General features: G+C 38.0%; 1 protein-coding gene across 3 annotated transcripts in view; it reads left to right on the forward strand.

Annotated features, from left to right (window-relative positions):
• ALF4 (aberrant root formation protein) overlaps positions 1-23,763 on the forward strand; it is a 157,026-nt gene that overhangs the window by 25,140 nt on the left and 108,123 nt on the right. For all 3 annotated transcript variants that reach the window (XM_089815167.1, XM_089815169.1, XM_089815168.1), the window contains 3 exons: positions 7,939-8,002; positions 8,208-8,392; positions 8,515-8,574. In XM_089815167.1, the coding sequence (XP_089671293.1) occupies positions 7,939-8,002; positions 8,208-8,392; positions 8,515-8,574 (309 nt within the window). The remainder of the gene's footprint in view (positions 1-7,938; positions 8,003-8,207; positions 8,393-8,514; positions 8,575-23,763) is intronic.

Here is a 23,763-nt window from a genome sequence, read left to right on the forward strand (position 1 = left end):
TTGTTACAATTGCAAGAATTTACATTCAAGGTTGTGGTATGGCTAGGAAAGAGTAATGTAAGTGCGGATCACTTGTCGATGATAAAATCAGGAGAGCCACCGAAGGGAGTCAATGATGATTTTCCTGACGTGCAGCTATTTCACATTGCAGTACTGCAATCCTGGTACATGTGTATCGGAGAGTATCTATCGACGGGACAGTTTCCTAGCGAAATGTCGCCGAACGAGAGGAGGAAACTGGTACTAAGGAGCTGACATTTCAATTGATCAATGGGTTACTATATAAAATGGGACCCTACCAGATTCTGCAGTAGTGCATTCTGGAGGAGGAAATACTGAAGGTGTTGAAGGAAGCGCATGAAGGACTAGCAAGACACATGAGACCGGATACAACTGCGCGAAAGATGCTTCTAGCAGGGTTATGGTGGCCAACCATGCACAACTATGCCAGGGAGTGGGTTGTTGCCTGCAATACATGTAAGAGAGCTAGAAATCAATTGAAGAGAGACTTCATGCCCTTGAATCCTTCACAAATACAAGAACTATTTGAAAATGGGGTTTGGACTTTGTTGGACTCCTTAAGGTAAGTAAAACTAGAAGATACAAGTACATCGTGGTGGCGATGGAATATCTCACCAAGTGGGTGGAGGCACGGGCACTACTAGACAACTTTGTGGTAAGCATAGCTAAGTTTATTTATGAACAGATAATTACAAGGTATTAGATTTCGTTGCAGTTGACTAGCGACTGTGGGGGACACTTCATGAACCACGTCATCCAACTGCTGACTATAGAATTCAAAATTTACCATTCACTGTCGAGCTCGTACTACTCGAGAGCCAACGGACAAGCAGAAGCTACAAACAAGATTTTGGTTGGGGTGATTTATAAATCTTACGTAGTCGAGAGAGAAGATTGGGAAGAAAAGCTACCATCAACATTATGGGCGTACTACACTTCGTATAAAGTAGCTACAGGACACTCCATTTCAGTTGATGTATGGGCAGGATGCCGTGGTACTGACGAAATACATGGTATCGAGTTTAAGGATCACAATTGAGAACCAACTGGGAGATATGGAAAGTTTGAGAGAGAGGTACAATTTAAATAAATTGGATGAGCAACGACTGCAAGCACAATGGGCCACGAAAGTTACACAAAACAGACATAAGGTATGGCATGACAAGCATTTAAAATTGAATAAATTTTAACCAAGCCAGTTAGTTTTGAAGTATAATGGGCAAAACGAGATTAGACCACGAAAGTTCAAAGTGAAGTGGGTAGGGCCATACAAGATACGTGAAGTTGGTGATAATGGAGCAATCACATTATGGATGTTGGACGAGAAGGAAGTGCCTGATGCAGTGAACGGGTCGAAGTTGAAATTCTACCATGAAAGAAATGATGCACCTTGGCCAACGAACAACTTAGAGAGAGTGTAAACAAGAAGTAATGGTGTATATATGTAAATATAAATAATTAGAATGTGTAAATTTTTTTTTTATAAAAAAAAAAAGATTATAAAGACTACATGGTGACAAAGAAGAACAAAGCAGAATAGAGTACCATACGACCAATTGAGACTGTGAAGAGATTATTGTACGGCTAGCCAAGAATGTGGAAAGGGTACCGTCTGGGTAGATATAACTATGGACAACACCGTATGGATGTACAGACATAAGAAGGGCATAACTCACCGTATGGTTACGAAGCGATAGGTTTGGGTTACCGTATGGCATAGATAGGCAACTATATAATAGAGGTAATTTCACTATTGTATGGGCCTCAATAGGGAAAAAGAGGATACCGTACGGTTTGGGGCAATCAGAGACAAAACAACATATCGTGCAACGGAATAGGAGATGATTACCATACGGTAGGAGGAAAATGCATACACTGTACGGCCAAAACAGCATGCAAAAGGTAGCACTGCGATATTGAACACCATTGTACATCGTATGGACAACTCAGTAAAGGAAGAAGAGGTATACTGTATGGCCAACTAGAGAAGGAATTGGACATTGTACATTTCATGGAGGAAAAAACAGTACCATATGGACGTTTGGGCGAAGGAGGGGCTAACATCATACGGACAAATTAGAAGTTTTTAAACAAAAGAAGACCTTCTGTATGACCATCAGGGAGAGCTATAAAAGGGTCACCATACAGATTGGAAATGGATACATCGCTTTGATCACACCTCAGGCAAAGTTAGAGACCGTACGACATACACAAAGAAGTCGTAAGAAATGTTGTACGGCCTGGAGGCCAACAAATACAAAGCATTGTATAACCAAACAAAATAAAGCATAGGAAGTTGTAGAATGTTACCGTACGATGTACAGATGTAGTAGTGAGGTTTGAGTACAAAGAAGTACAGCCGTATAGATGGCTTAGCAAGGAGCAAAAGGCATAAACAAGAATGGATTGCAGTACGGTTGGTGAAGGCAGGAGCGAGAGCTATATCAGCAGTACGGTTAGTGAAGGCAGGAGCAAGAGCTATATCAGCTGTACAGTCTCAGGAGGAGAAAACATTGCAACCATACAACAGATAGAGCTTTGGAAAGAGGAAGCTGTACAAGAAACAATGGATAGAGGGCCGTATGAATCTGTACGAACGCCATCAGAAGTAAAAGGAAACTTTGAAATAAGTTGTGTACAGAGGCAACTGACCTAACCGTTTTGTCTTCTTCAAGCAAAATGACAAAAAGGTGATAGTTACGCATTTAGCTGGTAAAAGAGCTTGGAAAAAGAAATTGGAAGAAGACACAACGACAATTGCAGCCATGAACAAGAATATAAAGACTTTTCCATCTAGAGTCCTTGTAGTAGGAGGGACAAGTACAGGACCAAGCAAAAAGAAAAGGAAGCAATCAACACAGTCGGCTATGACAGATGATCCCATAGCGCAGAATGTTTGATTTGAAGGGTTGAATGGAGCAAAATGCAAGAAGTGGAGGCAGGAAACACCTGATAACCATCTAGTAAAGGCCAGCATTTGAAAGGCACAGGTTGAATGGGTAATACAAATGCCTTTATTCTGTATTCGAGATTATGAAGGGTTTTTGCACCTCATGATAGAAATGGACAACAGGTTCTCTTGAACCAGTACATTTTCCTACCTTGGTAATTTCATTCAGACCAACGGACTTCACACGGGTATTCAGGATACCTGGTCATGCACAAGGGAGGAGGAAAATAGATAGCAAATCAAAAAAGTTGAGTTGAGAGGTAAAGACACAATTGATACAGCTGGTATGTGGGGATCTGACACAGATAGAGCAAGAAGCTCTCATGGATGCATCGAGGGGTAGAGGATTGAAGAAATCCAACGTGGAGGAAGGCCACTGGCGTTTTCTTATGGATGTAGTAAAAAGTTGCCTCACAGGATCTAGCTGCGCGCCAAACATTTCATTCCCACAGGTGGCGATGATGAACAAGATTCTGAATGGAAGAGTATACGATTGGGCTACATTGTTGGCAGAACAAATGTATGAATTCATGACATTGTAGCACAAAATGTTCTACATGCCATGCTATGCCATCGGGCAACGATGCGCATGATCCCCAATGATGCATTGGAGGCCAAACCAGGATCACTCGCGCCAGGCAAACCCTTGATCATGCAGTTGAGGCATCTTGATACACTTAGCACCAAGACCACGGTCGGACAGAAACAACCGAGATTGGATGGCGGAAATACTGACAGTGGTCGCAAGGAGACTTCTTTCGAGGAGAGTGGGACCGACGGGGAGGAGGAAGAGGACAAGGAGGTAGAAGTAATTATAGCTACACCGTTGAGATTCCCATGACTTGCACTCTCAGCGATGATACACTTTGTTCCTGTAGGTATACATGGCATTCCTGGGTTTGATCAGTTCAGGCAGCCAGTGGTGATGACTCCGACTTTAGTTGCGATTCAGCTTGCTGTAGAGACACTAGATATTCCAGAGGCATTAGTAGAGGCACGTCCATCACCAACGGAGACAGCCATTCCAGAGATAAGGATGAAGCCTGCTTGCGAGTTTTGCTAGAGGCTGGGGCTGAAGTATTTGTACCTGATGCAGAGATGGACACTCAAGGAGTGATCGACATACCGACAGGCAAGGGTTTGAGGATGTCGAGTGTTCATTTGGACGTAGTGGGTTCAGATGCAGTGGTTACAGTGGATACGACATTGTTAGCATCACTTGAGGAGCCAGACAGAGAGAATAGAACTCAAAAGTTGAGCACATACCTGAGTACGAGGTTTCAATGTACACCAACACCTCGAATGACATACCTCTACACACCTACGCGAGAAGTAGCTTTGGAGGAAGATACTCAACAGGCATAGGTGGAGGAGAGTCACTCGACACAGACTAATGGACTACCACATAGCGCTGTTGAGTGGATGGCGGAAGTAGTAGAGAGGGCTATGGGTGCTCAGCAACAGCCTCCAGCAGTGCCAAAATCAAAGACGAGAGAGGCATTCTTCCCTGATATAGTGATTCTAGCAACTTGGGCTCACCAAGTAGTGGCCTCTACAGAGATACAGGCCTTGGACTTAGTAGTAAAGGAGCTGGAGAGTGTGAGATCCTTCATGGGAGTAGGATGCCTAGCGGCCTTCATAGTTTGTTTTGAGGAGCAGGGATGGCTGAGTGTGGAGACTGTAGAGATGTGCCAGGATTGGGCCACTATGAGAGAGCCAAGTATGGAGAGCCGAGTAGAAGCTTTGACTTAGGAGATAGTCGAGATCCACAGGGATGCAAATTACACCCTTTAGAGGAGCCAGGCAGACCAGGTAGCAGTAGAGAGGGCTCAGGAGGAGTCAACTACCTAGCTAGCCACGGAAAGGGCAGCCTGGGAATTCGAGAGGGCAACATTGCTAGCCAGACAGAGTCAGCTATAGAAGGTGGCAGCAGAGAAGGAACAATTTGTAGTGGAGGAGCGGGTGGCAAAGGAGAAAGAGAGAGAGCTGGGAGAGATTGCTGAAATGATGCAATCAGCTTTGGAGCTTCAAATGGAGGTTGAAGCAGAATTGAAAGTACGGAAGGAGCAAGTGTATAAGCTACGAGTAGAGTTGAACAAGCTTAGGGCACGAATGACTACTACACCAGGGATGCATCCCTCTTCTTAGTATCTAAACATGGATGTAATTAATTAATTTGAGTTTCGTTGTCTTTATTTTGTCATCTAGAGATGACTTTACTTTTTGGGGGGGATGATGTTGTCGGTAAAATCTATAGTGTACTCGATGGGTAGAATTGTATCTGTGCGTCCTGATCAATTATCATGGATGCTTGACTGATGCAAAGACATAAGATTTCCATCACACTGGTGTTGTGGTAGAAGAGTACACTACACTATTGGTTTGATTCTGATACCTAAGAAGTCACAAACCAAGATACAATTCCCTACAATACCTCGATACTATAAATACTGAAGGCAAAAAGCTTTCACTGTGGTAGCATGCAGTCAAGTAGACATTAGTGATTGCAACAACATTACTCAGAGACAAAGATTGCAAAATCTGTGCTATCATGAGTATCAAATTTCATTTAGAGCCTTTAGAGATGGCTATTGCAACAACATTGCTACCGAGATCATTAAGTCTCACAAGCAGCAAAAACTACATAGACCAAAATTCCGTCCATATCTCTATGTGTTTCCATATATCAATTTGATCTACTGCTTACACTTAGATATATACTTGTATAGTCAATTATAATGGTTGGTTCGGGTGTTAGATTGCTCCACGCTACAGAATAATACTGTCTGACAAATCATTTACAAAAGTCACTTGTATTAGTGTTAAGAATTAGAAATACATGATGCTGGTAAGGGATGGTCATGTCAATTAGTTAGTCGTTGGAATGATCAGGCTCTCAGCAGTCCATAATAATTGTTCCTCCTTGCTATGAATAGAGTCAAATTTTCCAAAGGGTGATAACCTTCTAATGCAGATGGATATATTAATCTTCAATATTGCCCAGACAAATATTGCAGCTGGACAAATAAAGTGCTTACTATATCTCCTGTTATGTGTTTGATGCCAGATTAATAATTAAAAACATTGCAAAACAAAACATTGAAGATTAACATTTCTCTTCTCTGCACATCTATACCACAGGATCAACACATGCACAGTTCACACACTAGTGTACACCTTACCATCTGCCATCGGGTAGACTCATTAAAGGTGACAATGAATGCATTGAACACGGTGCTTCAACCTCATCTTGACCATCGATCATCGTAACAGAGCACATGAAGCCCACACCAACAATCGCTTGTCATGATCTGACATCCACGACAGGAAAGCATCAGAATTGTTTCGTATGGTAGTTCTTCTTTGCACACACACTCATCCTACTTAGCAAGCAACATCACCGCAACCCAAAGAGACCTTCACACATTTCTCCCAATACCTCCGCAGTGAATGCAGTCAAAAGCTACATTGGGAGATCCGACAAGGATTGAGCAAGAACAACTTATTCGCACAAGACTTTTTGACTTTGTGTAGACCATCCACAGGGTTTCCTCATTGACCTCCCGAGACTCATGCGGCCCTTGATAGGACATGCAACATAGTATCTTGCAATGATTACTACCCGAGCATAATTCCTGCAGACACCCAAATTATAGAGAATTCAAAGAACTTGATCTCTGTCAACAAGCTTGGCCATTCTAATGTCTGCAACCTTGGCACTGAAGTTTTCATCCAGGAGAAAATGTTTTCTGGTTTAATGGTACAGTGAAGAATCCATTCCAAACATTCCAGTTCTTGACCAATCTGCACAGTAGTGATAGAAAATCGCCCTTCCCATGATTGCTAATAAAAGTCAATATGTCCTGCATTGGGAGTCGCAGGCATAAATGATCACCAAACAATCAACTTTGAAAGCCGCTGACAGATAGTAGACCTTGTCTTCATGCTGAAAAGGAGTTGATAGTCTGGAACTTACGCCACTCAGAGGTCGATGGTTAAGAAATCCCAATGAATAATAAAAGTCCTATCATCCTTTCTAGATTAAATTGGTGTGCCAACAAATAACTTAAAGATGTCTGTGTCTGATTATTCCTTCCAGGCTTTGCTCTGATACCATGTTGATTTTAATAAGATTAATGGGTTATAGGAATTTAAATTTTAATCAATGTTCTTCAGATGTATATGCAGATTTTATGTGATATGTCGTTGCTGTGTCTTGCTTTGTACTTATCAATTTCTGTACATTCCAAGATACTTGGATCGATCATTATATATAATAGTGTGGAGACATGTCTTCCGTAGGGATATGTCTCTACGTGAACATAGTTCATGTAGTGACATGTCTCATGACCAATCACTAACTAATCAATATATTAATTGATATGTATGCTATTTAATCGACATTCATTATTGATTCCAGTTATAATTACTATCAACATTATGATTTATAATAACAAATTTATTAATATCAATAGTACGAACGGCATGATTTAATATCAGTAGCATGATTAATAATTGTTATATCAAACTCAATCATGTTAAATGTATATTTAATAATATACATATACAATATTATATACACACACACACACACACACACACACACACACACACGACTGTTGATTTGCTAATTATTAATCATGTATTGTGATAACCATAATCATAGCAGTATATAGAAGGATAATAATCAAATTCTCAAAGGCCGATCATCGATAGGAATAATCCGACTTAAGCTACAATTCATTAGCAATAGCAACTTTGTTGTGAACAACTGACACAATTGCAAATGTAACTTCCATTTATATCAAAAATACAATGTCAGTGTGTCTGTTAATATTGAGCCTATCTGATTGCCAATCTAATGGAAAGGAACAATAAGCAGAGTTTCTTTGAACAGACATTGGTGTTTTTCCATAAATTTATTTTCTTATTGAGGACTATAATGTTCAGATTATCCTTTGTTGCAGGAGTTATCTAGAATGAATGAAAATTGGTCATCTTCGCTTTGTCTTTTGCATGGTTTCTCTATAGGTAATCCTATATTTTGGACCAAATATTTTTATTCTACGTTAGATATTATTTCTATTAGAAATGACCTGGGATGAGATATTTTTGTAGCAGAGTAAATGTCATCATTTGCTTGGATATCTTATTTGTAGCTGTGGGAATTTGTTTTTGGAAACTGTTGATTGTTATCACTCTACTTAGATCACTTCTTGTTTTGTTATCTTACCAGTCATTGGTCGAATCCAGCGCCGTCCTTTTGAAAATGTTAAAGAAGCATTGCCCATAATTTTAGCTGTTGGAAAAATTGCAGCTTCAAAAATTTCAGATGATGACAACAAAGATGTTGCTGCAGAAATATTTGAGAAGCTAATAACTATTGCTGTGTCTTTGCGAGAAGTCTGTAAGAAACAAGCGGTTTGTCTCATCCCTCCTGAACATATATATCTGAAGCTCTAAGATAGTCTAAGCTGGCTTGATATGTTTTAACATTGCTTGTACGATAGAGGGACACTAAAATTGCTTTTGTACTGGAACAGGTGGCTGAAAAGAAACAACAGCTTTGGGCTATCCTCAGTATATATTCATTGCAACTTCTGGTATGAATTTTGTTAGCAGTATATCATTGTTTATGTATGATTTTTTTGTTATTTGCGATTTGGATGGTAGACTTTGAATCTGCTGCCGTAAGTTATCCTCTGCTTGTTTGCTTGTATATTCATCTACGCTGTTAGAGGTTATCAGCTTGTCTATTGAGTAGTAAATGTAATGCAATCAAAATTATTACTGATATAAACAATGTAAGAACCATCTTATGAAGTTTTAGGTACAAGCATCATCCAATTATTGCAGAACATGATTAATATTATGGACAAGATACAAATTATTATGAGATTTTACTTACAAGCATCATCATATCATTACAAAACACAATAAACTAGTAGTTGCACGCTTTTTTCTTTTAAGGGGATGCCTATAGGTCCATATTTTTAAATCATAAATTAAAAATTAAATTGTAATCTTAATGTTATAATGTCATGCTTTTTAATTAAACATTTTGAAATGGAGTTTTACACATTAAGTGTATACATATTTTGGTGTAATTTGCTGGCACCCAACAATAAGACAATTTTGGTGAGTTTTGACTTTTGAACACGAGAGAATAAAATACAGACAAATTTTGTATTAAGAACACTAAATAACACTCAGACTACAGAAGAGTGTGTTTTCTTTTCCATTTGGATGGTAGGTTTATATTTTTCTTATGTACCATCTATAAGTATAACTGAATTTTATATTCGTAAGCCCTTTGGAATCTTTGTAAGCTTTAGATGCAATGCTGGCAAAGTTGAGGTTTTGGTAATTCATAAAATAGCCTGCAGAAACAAAAACCTTTTTCGTGGCATAAATTCTTGCAATTCAAATCCCATAAAATTTGAACGAAATACTCATTTGTTTTCCTAATTTAATGAGGTTCACCTTTTGTGTGCTACAAATAACAGCAGCACACCTTCTAGGCTGTGGGTGAAAAGATACACTTGGTGAGATGAGGGCAGACGGCATAGCAATCTGTGCGAGCTGTGTAGCCTTGTAAACCATTGAGGGAAAAAAGCAACCAGGCTGACAATTCCCCATGTGAAAGAAACATGTTGAAAACTAAAGGTGGTTTGCAGCCTTTGCATTTGCCTAACATTCCAAATACTTTGTAGAAGCTTTACATTTTTCATTGTGACAAACATTTGTGAAGTTAAGCAAGCCACATTAAAAGAGAGATAAATTCTAATGTTTTTAGGATTTATATTCTGCAAGAAAGTATTGAAGCACATAGTTGTGAGCTAGCTAGCTATTGTGATTACGTGTCATTGTACTTTCCTGCTATCCCAGCATGGAGAAGCACCAGATCATTTTTATGCGACCTTTGGCAATGAGTTTATTTGGTAGTGTACAGTAGAACCTAATCTTGGAAATGAAGGGGGAAACAAATTGTGTTTGATGTTCAACTCATGTTATATGAAAAAATTACAAAGAAATAATGTTGAATTTTGAGAAATCTGACAAAATTGTGCAGGGTGTGAGATGTAGAAAGAACAGTAGTACAATGGAAGTGAATCTTGATGAAGAGATGCAATAAATGGATGGATTAAAATCGCTTGGAGGGAGTATGACTTTTTCAGATTTGGGGAAATTTTTACTTATGAGGAGAGTATGCTTTAAATCGGAGAATATTTGATTTTGAATGTTAATCTAATTTCTAGCTGATAAATGCCTTCAATCTAAAGACAAAAATGGAAAAAGGGTTAGAAATACTGCTAGAAATGAAGTGTATTTAGTAATTTTGAAGGATTACTTACAATATTTGTGGTTATCAAGGATGCGACTGTGATTTGCAAATAATTAGAGTTCTAGAAATTAAAATCTAATTTCTAGCTGATAAATGCCATCAATCTAAAGACAAAAATGGAAAAAGTGTTGGAAATACTGCCAGAAATGAAGTGTATTTTAGTAACTTCGAAGGATTACTTACAATATTTGTGGTTATCAAGGATGCGACAGTGATTTGCAAATGATGTTGGAGCTTTCCAGGTTAATCTCATTTCACTTCCATTACTATATTAACCCAAGATCTAGAGGCCAATGAATAACACAAACAAGAGAGAATCAAATGAATTTTTTTAGCACAACTGATGGATTCAACTAGAATGCATTTGATCAACTGGAAAGAATTAAGATTGCAATTTAGATCTGCTTTCTTATATAGGCAAGGCAAAAGTAGATGAGAGTACATGATGATGACATGCGGCTCAATGAGATGCAATGATAGGTAGGAGAAAATAATAAATACTACTACTGAAGGTGGATCACCCACCAAAGGTGGAATTTCTCCTAAGCCCATATAGGGCTTTGAAAGGAGTCATTTGAATAGACATATGGTGAGTGGAATTATAGTAGTACTTACATAAATAGATCCACTTACCCAAGCTTGCTGCTAGGCTGACACATAATTCCGAAGATAGCCCTCCACCCACTTATCAATGATCCCAATCTGGCCATTAGTCTGAGGGTGGTAACTAGTGATCGGAGTCAACTCTGTCCTCACACAACTTGAGCAACTCTTGCCAGAAGTGACTCCTATATCAACTATTTCGGTTACTCACAATACTCTGGGCTAAACTATGCAACCTAAAGATCTCCCAAAAGAACAACTGAGCTACCTGTGTAGCTGAAAAAGTAGTGGTGATAGGGAAGAAGTGTCCATATTTGGGGAGGCGATCCACCACTACAAATTTGTTGTCCTTGCTTTGGCATTTTGACAAGCTCACAATGAAGTCCATAGATAAACATTCCCACTTCTTGTTAGGAATGGTAAGTGGCTGTAGTAAACCAGCTGGACAAGTATGCTCTTGCTTGTTCTATTGACAAACATAGCACTCTAACATATTGTTGCACATTTGTCTTAGGTCCTTCCATGTGAATCTCTCCCAAATTTGTCTATATGTCTTAAAGAATGTGGGACATCCAACTGATGGAGAATCATGAAAGGCCCACAACACAATCCACCTAACACTTGATCCTGGGATTGACAAAATCCTCCCCTTGTAAACGATCATCTCATTTACAAGAGTATACCTGCTGTCTAGTATAGTACCATCAACAATACCTAATGCTCATTGATGCTTGGCATACTCAACAATAATCAAGTGTTTCCAATTCTCTAATATTTCAGTCATAGAACCTAAGTGGGGTCTTCGTGAGGGTGCATCAACAACTACGTTCTATGTGCCCTTGACATATGAAATGTCAAAATCATAAGATTGAAACTTTCTGACCCACTTCTGTTGTCTCTCATTGAGATCCTGTTGTCCAAGGAAATGCTTAAGGCTATTATGGTCAATTCTGATACAAAACTTACTGCCAACTAAACACTGCCTAAATTGGGCCAAAGCATGCATAATTGCCAACATCTCCTTGTCATAAACACTAAGAGCTCTCACAAGACCCCTAAGCTTCTGGCTCTCAAAGGCAATTTAATGCCGATCCTGGGAAAGAACAACACCAATGCCCTCACCAAAGGCATTACAATGGAACTCAAAATGTCTTGAGAAAGTTGGCAATCCAAGAATTGGGCATGATGTCATGATTTGCTTGAACTTCACAAAGCACTCTTGTGCCTTAGAGGTCCACTCAAATGCACCCTTACAGGTCAAATCAATAAGGGGAGTTGCATTGTTTGTGAGAACCTTGCCACAAATTTGTGGTAGAAAGCATGCAAACCAATAAATCCTCTAAGTTGTGCCAGGTTCTCCAGAGTAGGCCAATCAAGTATAGCACGAACCTTATCAAGATCTTTGCGAACTTCCTATACATTGATAATATGTCCAAGATAAAGTAACTTTGTCATGCCCAAGGCACATTTGGACTCCTTGACATACAAGGAAGCCTTATCCAGAATATCCAACACTGCATCCAAATGAGCTATATGATTGTAAAGTTTCTGCAATTTCTATGACTGAATATAGACTAGATTTTATCTTCTTCTTCTCCTTGTGATTTGCTGAGAATAACTTCAAAGTATTGCCTTTAATTGAATTAGAAATGTAATTCAGAATTCTGTCTTTTACTTGTGCAATTCGTATGAGGGCAGTAATGACTAAGGAGCAGACTTGTCTTTTTCTTGTGTGCTCTTAGACTTCATCCTTACCCTCTATAAGTATAGGAGTCAAGGGACATGTCCTTAGAAAGGACATGTCTCTTCCAAAGTTTTTGCCTAACCTCTAGAAGTCGACAACTTTCTAAGAATAATTTTAAGTTTAATCACAAACATAAACAATTAAGTTTAGTTTAGTCTTAAACCAAAATCCTAAGGATAGACACCGATCTTATAAAGGAAACACAACAAAGACTTAGTCCTTTACTTATTATGCCATATCAGATCAGTATGCTAGTAAGTTACAAAATTAACAGTCCCTCTTAACTTGATAATCATACTGAGAGATATCATATCTAGCAACATCAATAAAGATGAACAAGCAAGAATTGATACTCTATATCTATCTGAATCTCCTTGGCATGTGGTATCATAGAACACATGATACAATGTCATATTACTAAACCTGTAGTATGACAAATCACTGCTACTAGTGATAACAATATTGCAAAGAATACAATGTACAAGATAAATCTGAAGAGTAATTTAATTTCTTCATTTATCCAAGTTGTGACTCATAGATGTTGGTATTTCTATATCACAACATGATCCTGAGTTTAAGACCTACCAGAATATAGGATAAACCCGAAGAATAATAAAATTTTTCCTTTATCCAAATTGTGACTCATTGACATAGCAATGTCAACATCCCAATATGATCTTGAACTCATCTAGATCTTACAGTAGAACTCTATTGTTTAGCGCATTATCTAAGAGATTGTCATCTCTCATAATGTCTTTTATACAAGTGTTCATTATCTCAGAGATTGTCACCTCTTAAATAATGAATACAAATGGTAGAGCCCATAACAGTCAATAGCTTGACAAATAAAATTATTCTATTAATAATTTAAAGAATACAAATGGATTACAATTCGACCATACCAAGTCTTCTCCTGAAGTGGACTATCTTCACTCTAGATAGAGGTTTGGTGAAAATGTCTGTTGTCTGATCTGCAGTGCAAATGTATTCTAATTTTATAGAATTCCTGTCTGCCATATCTCTTACATAATGGTAAGGAATTTCAATATGCTTGGACTTGTCATAAAAAATTGGATTCACCGAAATCTTGATGGAATTCTGATTATCACAGTGAGTAATCGTAGGATTCATGGCTTGCCCAAATAATCCCATAAGTAACTTCCTTAGCCAAACTGCTTCTTGAGAGGCCATTGCTTTTGCAATGTTTTTGGCTTCTATGGAGCTTTGAGCTACTGAAGAGTGCTTTCTGCATATCCAAGATATCATTGTTGATCCTAAACTGAAACAACAACTTGAAGTACTTTTCCTGTCTTTAACACTTCCACCCCAATTTGAATCAGTGAATCCATGTAAATCTAAGCCAATGTCATGTCCCATTTTCAAATAATTAAAAATAATAATCTTTGCTAAGGCAGGCAGGCCCAAAAAGGTGAAGTTTTGGAAAAGGGGGATAATCTTTGGAAGCTAATGGACTAATAAATGAAGATTATTATTAAAATATTTTTTATTAACCCCTTTTGGACGTGCGTTAGCGTTATGCCCTCTTTTAAGGGGTTTGGAGGCATTTTGGGCTGATTCCAGAACTTGATTTTTGCTCATTTTTTTGTTATTCTTCAGAGGCTACCAAACCTGTGGAGAAGGAGACCCAAGAACGGGAGTTTGCAGGTTTCCAGGAAGGCTAAAGACGGGAGTTTGAAGCCATTCAATGTGCATGCTCATGCAGAGTTTTCCTTTGTGCTGAACAGTGCAGATTTGTGGTTTTTTGTAAGAGTTTGGTGTTTCCGGTTGAGTATTTCATATCAGTTTGGGTTGCTACTGTATTTCAGACTTTTAGATGTTAAAATAGAGCTGAATATATGTATTTGGTCGTGATTATACTTCTGTGATAGATTATTAGTGTTTTTGTGGTGTTTCCGGGCTATTCTATGTTGTTTTCAGGAGCCCGATGAGCATTGTTTTTATCCTCCGTTTGGGAGCTGTTGTGTAAATGTTATACATATCTGAAAATGTCATTTTGTAGGTTGTTATGCTGCTGAAATTTCTATAAAAATGTCCACTTTCAGATTTACTATTAATATGTGAAGCTGTGAAGTTTTTGGCACTATTTCCGGCATACCCGATTTGGGCTTTTTTGAGAAATTGGGGGATCTTTGAAAAATTCGTTGTTTGATCTTAAAGATCTGATTAGAGGCTTGAAATATCATATAAAATCAGAAAAAGAGACATTTCAGTGGTATTAGAGCTATGATTTGCTAGCCTGAGGGTTTGTAGAAGTTTGCATGTCAGTTTTGACAACTACCCAAATCTTGCATGTCAAAATCTATGGTTGCATGCTACTTCTAATCATTTGCATGTTAGTTCTTGGTGAATTTGGTGGTTGCATGTTGCTTCTAATCAGCTGCATGTCAAAATCTATGGTTGCATGCTACTTCTAATCATTTGCATATTAGTTCTTGGTGAATTTGGTGGTTGCATGTTGCTTCTAATCAGCTGCATGTCAAAATCTATGGTTGCATGCTACTTATAATCAATTGCATGTTAGTTCTTAGTGTTTGAAGAAGTTATAACCTATTGGGGTTACACTCTACTTTATCCAGAATGGACAGGTATAGTAGAGAGTCTCATAGGACACGATCTTGGACAATTGATATTCAGAGTCAGAACAGTAGAAAGGATGGTTATTTAGACATTCAAGATAAACTTAGGAAAATAACCCATGACATGTCTGAACAGTTGGTTGAGCACCACCATATGATGAATGACATGTTGTCCAACCCAGCTAAGGTGGATAAGTTGACTGGATTTCTATTTGGCAGATTTTCTCACAAGGCAGATGACACAATTACCAAGAACTTGCATGAGGAGTTTGAGAAACTAGCTTATAGCCAGTCAGAGGTCTCAGATTCTACTCTGCCACAGGGGGTAGTGATTTAGATGATGATTATGAGGATGTTGTTGTGCATGATGGTGAGATACCTGGTAGAGATGAGCAGACATTGAGCATTCACGACTTTGATGAGAAAGAGCACGAGGCACAGTTAGATGCTTCATCATATGAGGTTGAGGCAAGTAGTACTTCACATGATTTTTCCAGCCAGCTGAAGGTGAACAAAGATAGTATTGTGACTTCATTATCTCATCATGACAGGATGCAGGATATGAGAGGATCACATTTAGATGATTCAGTTATAGGGTAGACATAAGGGAGTTCAGGCAAAGTCTCCTTGTGTTGACTTACAAGCGATTAGGGAAGGAATGGGAACGATGAAGTTGAGTTATTTACATCTTCTATCAGATCGTGACCATCTTCTTAGCCTTGTCGGAGACTATTCAGATGCCTTGAGGAGGAAGGAGGAGGAAGTTGACAGGCTTTCTCACGAGCTTGAGGACACTCGAGCTTCTTTGGTAAATACTCCATTGGCATTACAAGACTGGGAGAGACATGGGGATAAGCATGGCATGGAATTGAGTTTAGTTTCATCTTGCACTCCTACTACTCAGCTTTCTGCGAACGGTAGATCATATGTGGACATTGATAATGTTGCGAGTTCATCTTGCATTCACATCCAGGATATAGGGACAATGTCAGACAGGTATGTGGAATTAGTTGGTATTGGTCATATTACTCAGGTGAGGAGTTTGCTTGAGTTACCAGCTGATTATAGTTTACGGATATGGACTCGAGATTGTTATATTGGCATTTGGGATTCAGTTGATTGGAAATCTGTAACACTTTTTGGTAGCAGTGTTTGTTTGGGTGCTATCATGGATTTGATTAGCAGATTGCATGGTGTTGTCTTTTCTTGTGTCAGTAGCTTATCCGATGTTGGTATTAGTTTTTACACACCGGTGTTGGGCTTTCTTCATATATCTAGTCGACCATACTTGCTGGAATGTGTTGATGATCTTTCATATTTGGCAGTGTGTACAGATGAGTCCCAGGATCATATTGGCATTGATGACATCCAAGAGGATGCAGTGGGCAGTTTTGAAGACTTAGTTTCCTTTGGGGTTTCTTTTGGTACAGAGGAGTTGGATAACAATGCTACAGTTTTTGATACTTTGTATGTTGATATGAGCTTTGGAGTTGATTTGCATGATATGGATGGTAATACTCTAGAGACCAGTAACCTTGAGGATACTCCTTTAGATAGTGCGTCAGAGGAGGTTTGTAGGATACAATCTAGCCAGTGCCATCATGTGTCTAGTCTGTTGAGAGTTAGTGAACGAGACATTGCTATTGCTTGCCAACATTTCGATGCTGCTCGTCAATTGTTAGTAGTTTATGGATGGGGTTCTCCTACTAGTGATGAGCAGGGAGGTAGTTATCTTTCCTTGACAGAGTTCCACTCTTTATGGGAGGCTATTCGAATTCTGAGACAGGATTATATGCAGTTGGTAGCCGACAAAGATTATCTTATGGAGTGGGGCAGTACAACATACGATGCATTGTTGGCCAAGGAAGATGAGGTGAGTGAGCTTACTCAGCAGCTTGAGGTGACTTCTGAGATTCTTGAGAGTACACAGTTGGCTTTCAAGGAGTCACAGTTTCATTTGGCTAAGGCGACCATGGAGCTAGAGCAACTACAGTCTTTACCAGATTCTGTACAGTCACAAGCTATGGTATTTGGTGATTTGAGGATGTCCATGGTCGAGATTGTCAAAGACAGTGGAGATGGGGATGCATCCATCCTTGATACTAACATTGGCATATCGGGTTCGTCCCCACTAGAGTCAGGATCAGTTGAGTTGGGTGCTGCAGCAGATTGTTGTGGTATGCTTGACATGGTGGTGACCTCTAGTACTAATGGCACGAAGACTAGAGATGTTGTATCAAAGACCATGTGTGATGTTGGTGAGCCGACAGTTGGCATAGTTCCTGCTAGTAATACTACTCCCTTGGCGATGTCTTCAGAGGTAGTAGTCAGTTCCAACTTGATTAGTGATCGATTGCAGTTAGTTACATCTGGATTGCAGTCTGAGTCACTGACTGAGATTGGCACATTCTATCGACATTACATTGTGAGGTATGCTCATCAATTTACCTTTGATGACCATGTTGGTGAGATGATGATACAGAGATGTACTTTGGTTCCTAGTGCTTATCATCAGTTATGGGATAGTTTGACGCTTCGGGATGAGAGTTGTGATGGGCACAACATGGCGATAGGTTCTGCAATTGATAGCTTGATAATACATGACTTAGAGCAGGAGTTTTGGAGTGATGCTTCAGCGAGTGTTGTTATTGATTCTACTTCTTTGGCTATGACATCTCCTCACTTAGCTCGTGATCAGTCACAGTGGGTTGTATCACTTGTTCATGACAAATTTGGTTTAGGTTCCATTTCTTGCTGTTTATCTTGTGATGGCTTTTCACCATCAGGGGTGCATGGGAGTTATGGTTATGAGACAGTGGCCAGTGATTTGCAGAGTTGTGTTGAGTGCAGGAGTTGTACAGTGTGTGGATTCTCCATACTTGGTACAGTTTCATTCGGGAGCATTCACCATTGTTGCAGAGTTGGATTGTACATTCCGTATAGGCCAGTGGGATACGTTGATGGTATTTACTGTGTTGGCAGTTTGATTTGTCCATTTTACTTGGGTTTTGATGTTCTAAGAGTTTGTGTCTCGTGGGTTTCTGACTGTGGAAGTTGTGACTTTGGAGTTTGGTTGAGCTGTAATTGTCAATTTGATTATAGATTCCTCTTGGTTATATTGCAGAGGATATTGCAGTAGCCTGTGTTAATTGACAATAGTATAGTTCATGACTACATTTGGGATCCAGGTGGATTGATTGGTTTATTGTTTAGCCATTGCTTGAGGACAAACAATATTTGGAAGGGGAGGACTTGTCATGTCCCCTTTTCAAATAATTAAAAATAATAATCTTTGCTAAGGCAGGCAGGCCCAAAAAGGTGAAGTTTTGAAAAAAGGGGATAATCTTTGGAAGCTAATGGACTAATAAATGAAGATTATTATTAAAATATTTTTTATTAACCCCTCTTGGACGTGAGTTAGGGTTATGCCCTCTTTTAAGGGGTTTGGAGGCATTTTGGGCTGATTCCAGAACTTGATTTTTGCTCATTTCTTTGTTATTCTTCAGAGGCTGCCAAACCTATGGAGAAGGAGACCCAAGAACGGGAGTTTGCAGATTTCCAGGAAGGCTAAGGACGGGAGTTTGAAGCCATTCCATGTGCATGCTCATGCAGAGTTTTCCTTTGTGCTGAACAATGCAAATTTGTGATTTTTCGGGTGTGTTTTTTGTAAGAGTTTGGTGTTTCCGGTTGAGTATTTCATATCAGTTTGGGTTGCTGCTGTATTTCAGACTTTTAGATGTTAAAATAGAGCTGAATATATGTATTTGGTCGTGATTATACTTCTATGATAGATTATTAGTGTTTTTGTGGTGTTTCCGGGCTATTCTATGTTGTTTTCGGGAGCCCGATGAGCATTGTTTTTATCCTCCGTTTGGGAACTGTTGTATAAATGTTATACAGATCTGAAAATGTCATTTTGTAAGCTGTTATGCTGCTGAAATTTCTATAAAAATGTCCACTTTCAGATTTACTAATAATATGTGAAGCTGTGAAGTTTTTGGCACTATTTTCGGCATACCCGATTTGGGGTTTATTGAGAAATTGGGGGATCTTTGAAAGATTGGTTGTTTGATCTTAAAGATCTGATTAGAGGCTTGAAATATCATATAAAATCAAAAAAGGGACATTTCGGCCAACCTTCTTGTATTTGAGTCCAAAATTAAGAGTGCCTTGTAAGTATCTCATAATGTGTTTAATTGCAACTAGGTGAATCTCCATTGGCTCACACATAAACTGGCTTAAGGCATTAACAGCATAGCAAATATCAGGTCTTGTATTTGCTAAGTACATAAGGGACCCAATCATCTGTCTGTAGGGAGTAGAATCTATGGAAGGTGATTCTGTTGCTGCTTCTTTAAGTTTATGTAGATTAGTCTCCATTGGAGAAGACATAGACTTGCAATTCCACATTCCAAATTTCTTCAAAATGTTTGATGTATACTTCCCTTGATTGAGTATGATACTGTCAGAATTATGCCGTACTTCTAGTCCTAGGAAGTAGTGAAAGAGTCTCAAGTCTTTCATCTTGAATTCTCTAGTTAGATCTTTCTTGCACTGATCTATAAGATGATCATCCCCTGGTATTAGTAAAATCATCAACATATAGTATTAGAATTACCATATCATCTTTATCTCTTTTATAATATAAATTTGGATCGGCTTCATTCTTAGAGAATCTTAAACTGGTGAGATAGTTATCAATTCTTTCATTCCAGGCCCTTGGATCCTACTTAAGCCCATAGAGAGCTTTCTTGAGCTTGCAAACAAAAACGTTAGGATCATGAGTTTCAAATCCTTCAGCTTGCTCCAAATATACTTCTTCTATAATCTTTCCATTTAGGAATGTTGTTTTTACATCTATTTGATGTACTTTCCATCCCTTCGATGCTGCAGTTGCTAGGACTGCTCTTACGGACGTATATCTGACAACAGGAGAAAAGGTTTCTTCATAATCAATCCCTTCTTTCTTAGAAAATCCTCTGGCTACAAATCTAGCTTTATACTTCTCAATGCTACTGTTAGCATCATGCTTTATTTTAAATATCCACTTGGAAGAAACAATAGATTTTCCTTTAGGTCTTGGAACAATTTCCTAAACATCATTCTTCATAATAGATTGGTATTCTTCTATCATAGCTCCATTCTAGGCTAAATGTTTAATAGCATCTGAAGGATTGGTTGGTTCTGTTCTGGACAAATCATTCATGTTTGTTGTATAACTAGAAAATCTTTTAGGTCTTTTGCTTTCTTTGACCGTTCCAGAAGGTGCAGCAAAGTCTTGTGCTTTCTCTACTGTTCTGATGGTCCATAGTGGCATTTTCTTTGAATTTTGAATTTCTTCAAGATTTAGATTTTAAATTTCATTTTTCAATTTCTTCTATGTTCTCCCTCTGAGTGTCAGACTCAGTATTTTTTTCAGAATTAGGTAAAGAAGAAGGTTCTTAAGAACTTAAGGCTCTTTTGAATGCTAGATCTTCTTCAAAAATTACATCCCTACTAAGTTCAATAGTTTTTTGTCCAAGTATGAAAATCCTATATGCCTTAGATGTTTCACTATACCTACAAAAATATCTTTCCTCCCAGAGTGTTCTAACTTGGTTATCTTTTCTTTTGGAATATGGATATATACGGGGCACCCAAAAATCCTAAAATGACTTATATTGGGTTTAACCTTAGTAAAGACTTCTTCTGGAGTTTTATTTCTAAGGTAAGAGTGAAGGCCTCTGTTTTGAATATAAACAACAGTAGAAGAGGCTTCTGTCCTAAGATAATATTCTAAATTTTGATCAAATATCATAGCTCTAGTAGCTTCTAGAATTGTTCTATTTTTTCTTTCTGCTACTTCGTTTTGTTATGGATTATAAGGAATGGTGTACTCCCTCTTAATTGCTGTTTCATTACAAAACTTTTTAAACAAATTTGAGGTGTATTACCTTACATTATCAGTTCTAAGAGTTTTAATTTTATGTCTTGATAAGTTTTTAGTTAATGTTTTGAATTCTTTAAATCTCTTTAGGATTTCTTTTGATTCTTTGCATTTTAAGAAGTAAATCCATGTTTTTCTAGAGAAGTCATCTATGAACAAAATATAGTACTAGAATCCTCCAAGAGAAGGAACAGACATAGGTCCACATAAATTTGAATGAATTAATTCTAAAACATTATTTGTTTTTCTAGTGCTATCATGAAATGGACTTCTGGTGTTCTTACCCAGTGCGCACCCTTTGCATATGCTTGAGTGGTTTTTATTGAGTTTAGATAAACCAATAACCATCTTCTCCATAGTTGATAAGGTTTTGAAGTTTAGATGCCCTAATCTTCTGTGCCAAATTTCATTTATGTCTTTAGCTTCATGAATTAAGGCTTGAATAGGTCGACTAGATTTTGAATTCATTTCATACAAATATCATTTTCTCTGACCAATCAACTTTGCTTTCTTGATTGAGGAGTTCTTTGCCCAAGTTATTACTTTTCCGTCCACAAATGCAACATTATGCCCATCATCTTCAAGTGCTGTAATTGAGATAAGATTTCTTTTAATTCTTGGTATGTAGAGTATACCTTTGAGAAGAAGAGAATTTCTAGATTTTAGTTTCAAGGTGCAATTTCCAATTCCTTCGATGGGATGTGCTGAATTATCACCAATGTTAACTTCGCCATTGACCTTTTCTGAAATAGAGTCTAGTGTTTCTTTGTATCCTATTATATGTCTAGAAGAATCCGCTATCAATTACCCATGCTTTATTTGAGATTTCATTTGATGGTGATGAATATAATACACAATTCTTAGGATCATAATTATCTTCTTCCCTAGTAACACTTGTACAGTTCACTTGTTGTTTAGAATTCTCAGGACAATTAGATTTGTAGTGTCCAAACTTTTCACATTTGAAACACTTTATTTTGGATAGATCTTTCTTGGGTTTACTATTCTTTTGATTTCCCCTTTTCTTCTTGAAATGCTTCTTCTTGCCCTTATAAGAGTTTGTATTAAGAACATGAAGTTCTTCATTTTTTATTTTCAGTTTTCCTCCTTTCTTTAATTTTTTGGATTCTTCTTGAAGACAATTGCCCTTAAGTCTGTTGAAGTCAGGAAGTTTATCTCTGGCACTTATTCCTTGTCCAAAAGTTTTCCATGAATTTGGTAATTTATTTATCGCCGTTACTGTTAGTTCTGTGTCACTAATAATGGTTCCTATACTTGATAGTTCATCTCTAATGCCTGCAACCCTTAGGAAGTAAGAATTCATTGATTCTCCTTTCTTTATTTGAATGTGATTTAGTTGCCTTTTTAGTGTGAGAACCCTAGTTGCATTATTGACCTCATATGCATTTAGTAATGCATTCATCATATCACATTCTATTTGATGTTTTGTAAGCATGGGTATGATATCATTTTTTACTCCATCTAATATGATTTGAATTGCTTTCCTATTTCCTTTGCTCCAGATAGATTTATAAGGTTCAATTGGAGGTTGTTTGGATGCTTTATCAACAAATTGTTTTACATCATTCTCTTCAAGAATCATCATGATTTTGAATTTCTAGGCATCAAAGTGTTCTTTCCCATCAAACCTATCTTCGGGTTTGATTGTGTATGCCATTAAAGATAGGAGATGGTTGCTAGATATATATAAAATCTGATTACTAAATTTTGCAGAGCCTAGGTTTGACTACCAGAGCTCTGATACCATGTAAAGTTTATGCAATTTCTATGACTGAATATAGACTAGATTTTATCTTCTTCTTCTCCTTGTGATTTGCTGAGAATAACTTCAAAGTAGTGCCTTTAATTGAATTAGAGATGTAATTCAGAATTCTGTCTTTTACTTGTGCAATTCGTATGAGGGCAGTAATGACTAAGGAGCAGACTTGTCTTTTTCTTGTGTGCTCTTAGACTTCATCCTTACCCTCTATAAGTATAAGAGTCAAGGGACATGTATTTAGAAAGGACATGTCTCTTCTAAAGTTATTTGCCTAACCTCTAGAAGTCAACGACTTTCTAAGAATAATTATAAGTTTAATCACAAACATAAACACTTAAGTTTAGTTTAGTCTTAAACCAAAATCCTAAGGATAGACGTCGATCTTATAAAGGAAACACAACAAATATTTAGTCCTTTACTAATCATGCCATATCAGATCGGATCAATCAGATCAGTATGCTAGCAAGTTACAGAATTAACAATGATCATCCCAAGTCTTGTTGTACACAAGAATATTATCAAAGAAGACTAGGACAAATCCCCTCAACTAGCTTTGGAAGAATCTGTCCATGTTAGGTTGGAATGTTGCAGGAGCATTAGTCAAATTTGAAAGGCATGACTAAAAACTCAAAGTGTCCAGAGTGACATTTGAATGCTATCTTCTCCATGTCCTGCTGGCGAACTCTAATCTTGTGATGACCAGATCTCAAATCGATCTTGGAGAAGTAGCACGCCCCATGTAGTTCATTTATCAGCTCATCAGTGTGTGGGATAGGATACCGGTCTGTCCTCTTATT

Source organism: Cupressus sempervirens, chromosome 2 (genome assembly GCF_028749045.1).
Source record: "Cupressus sempervirens isolate cs-2001-9-10 chromosome 2, ASM2874904v1, whole genome shotgun sequence".
In the NCBI taxonomy this organism is placed as follows: Eukaryota; Viridiplantae; Streptophyta; class Pinopsida; order Cupressales; family Cupressaceae; genus Cupressus; species Cupressus sempervirens.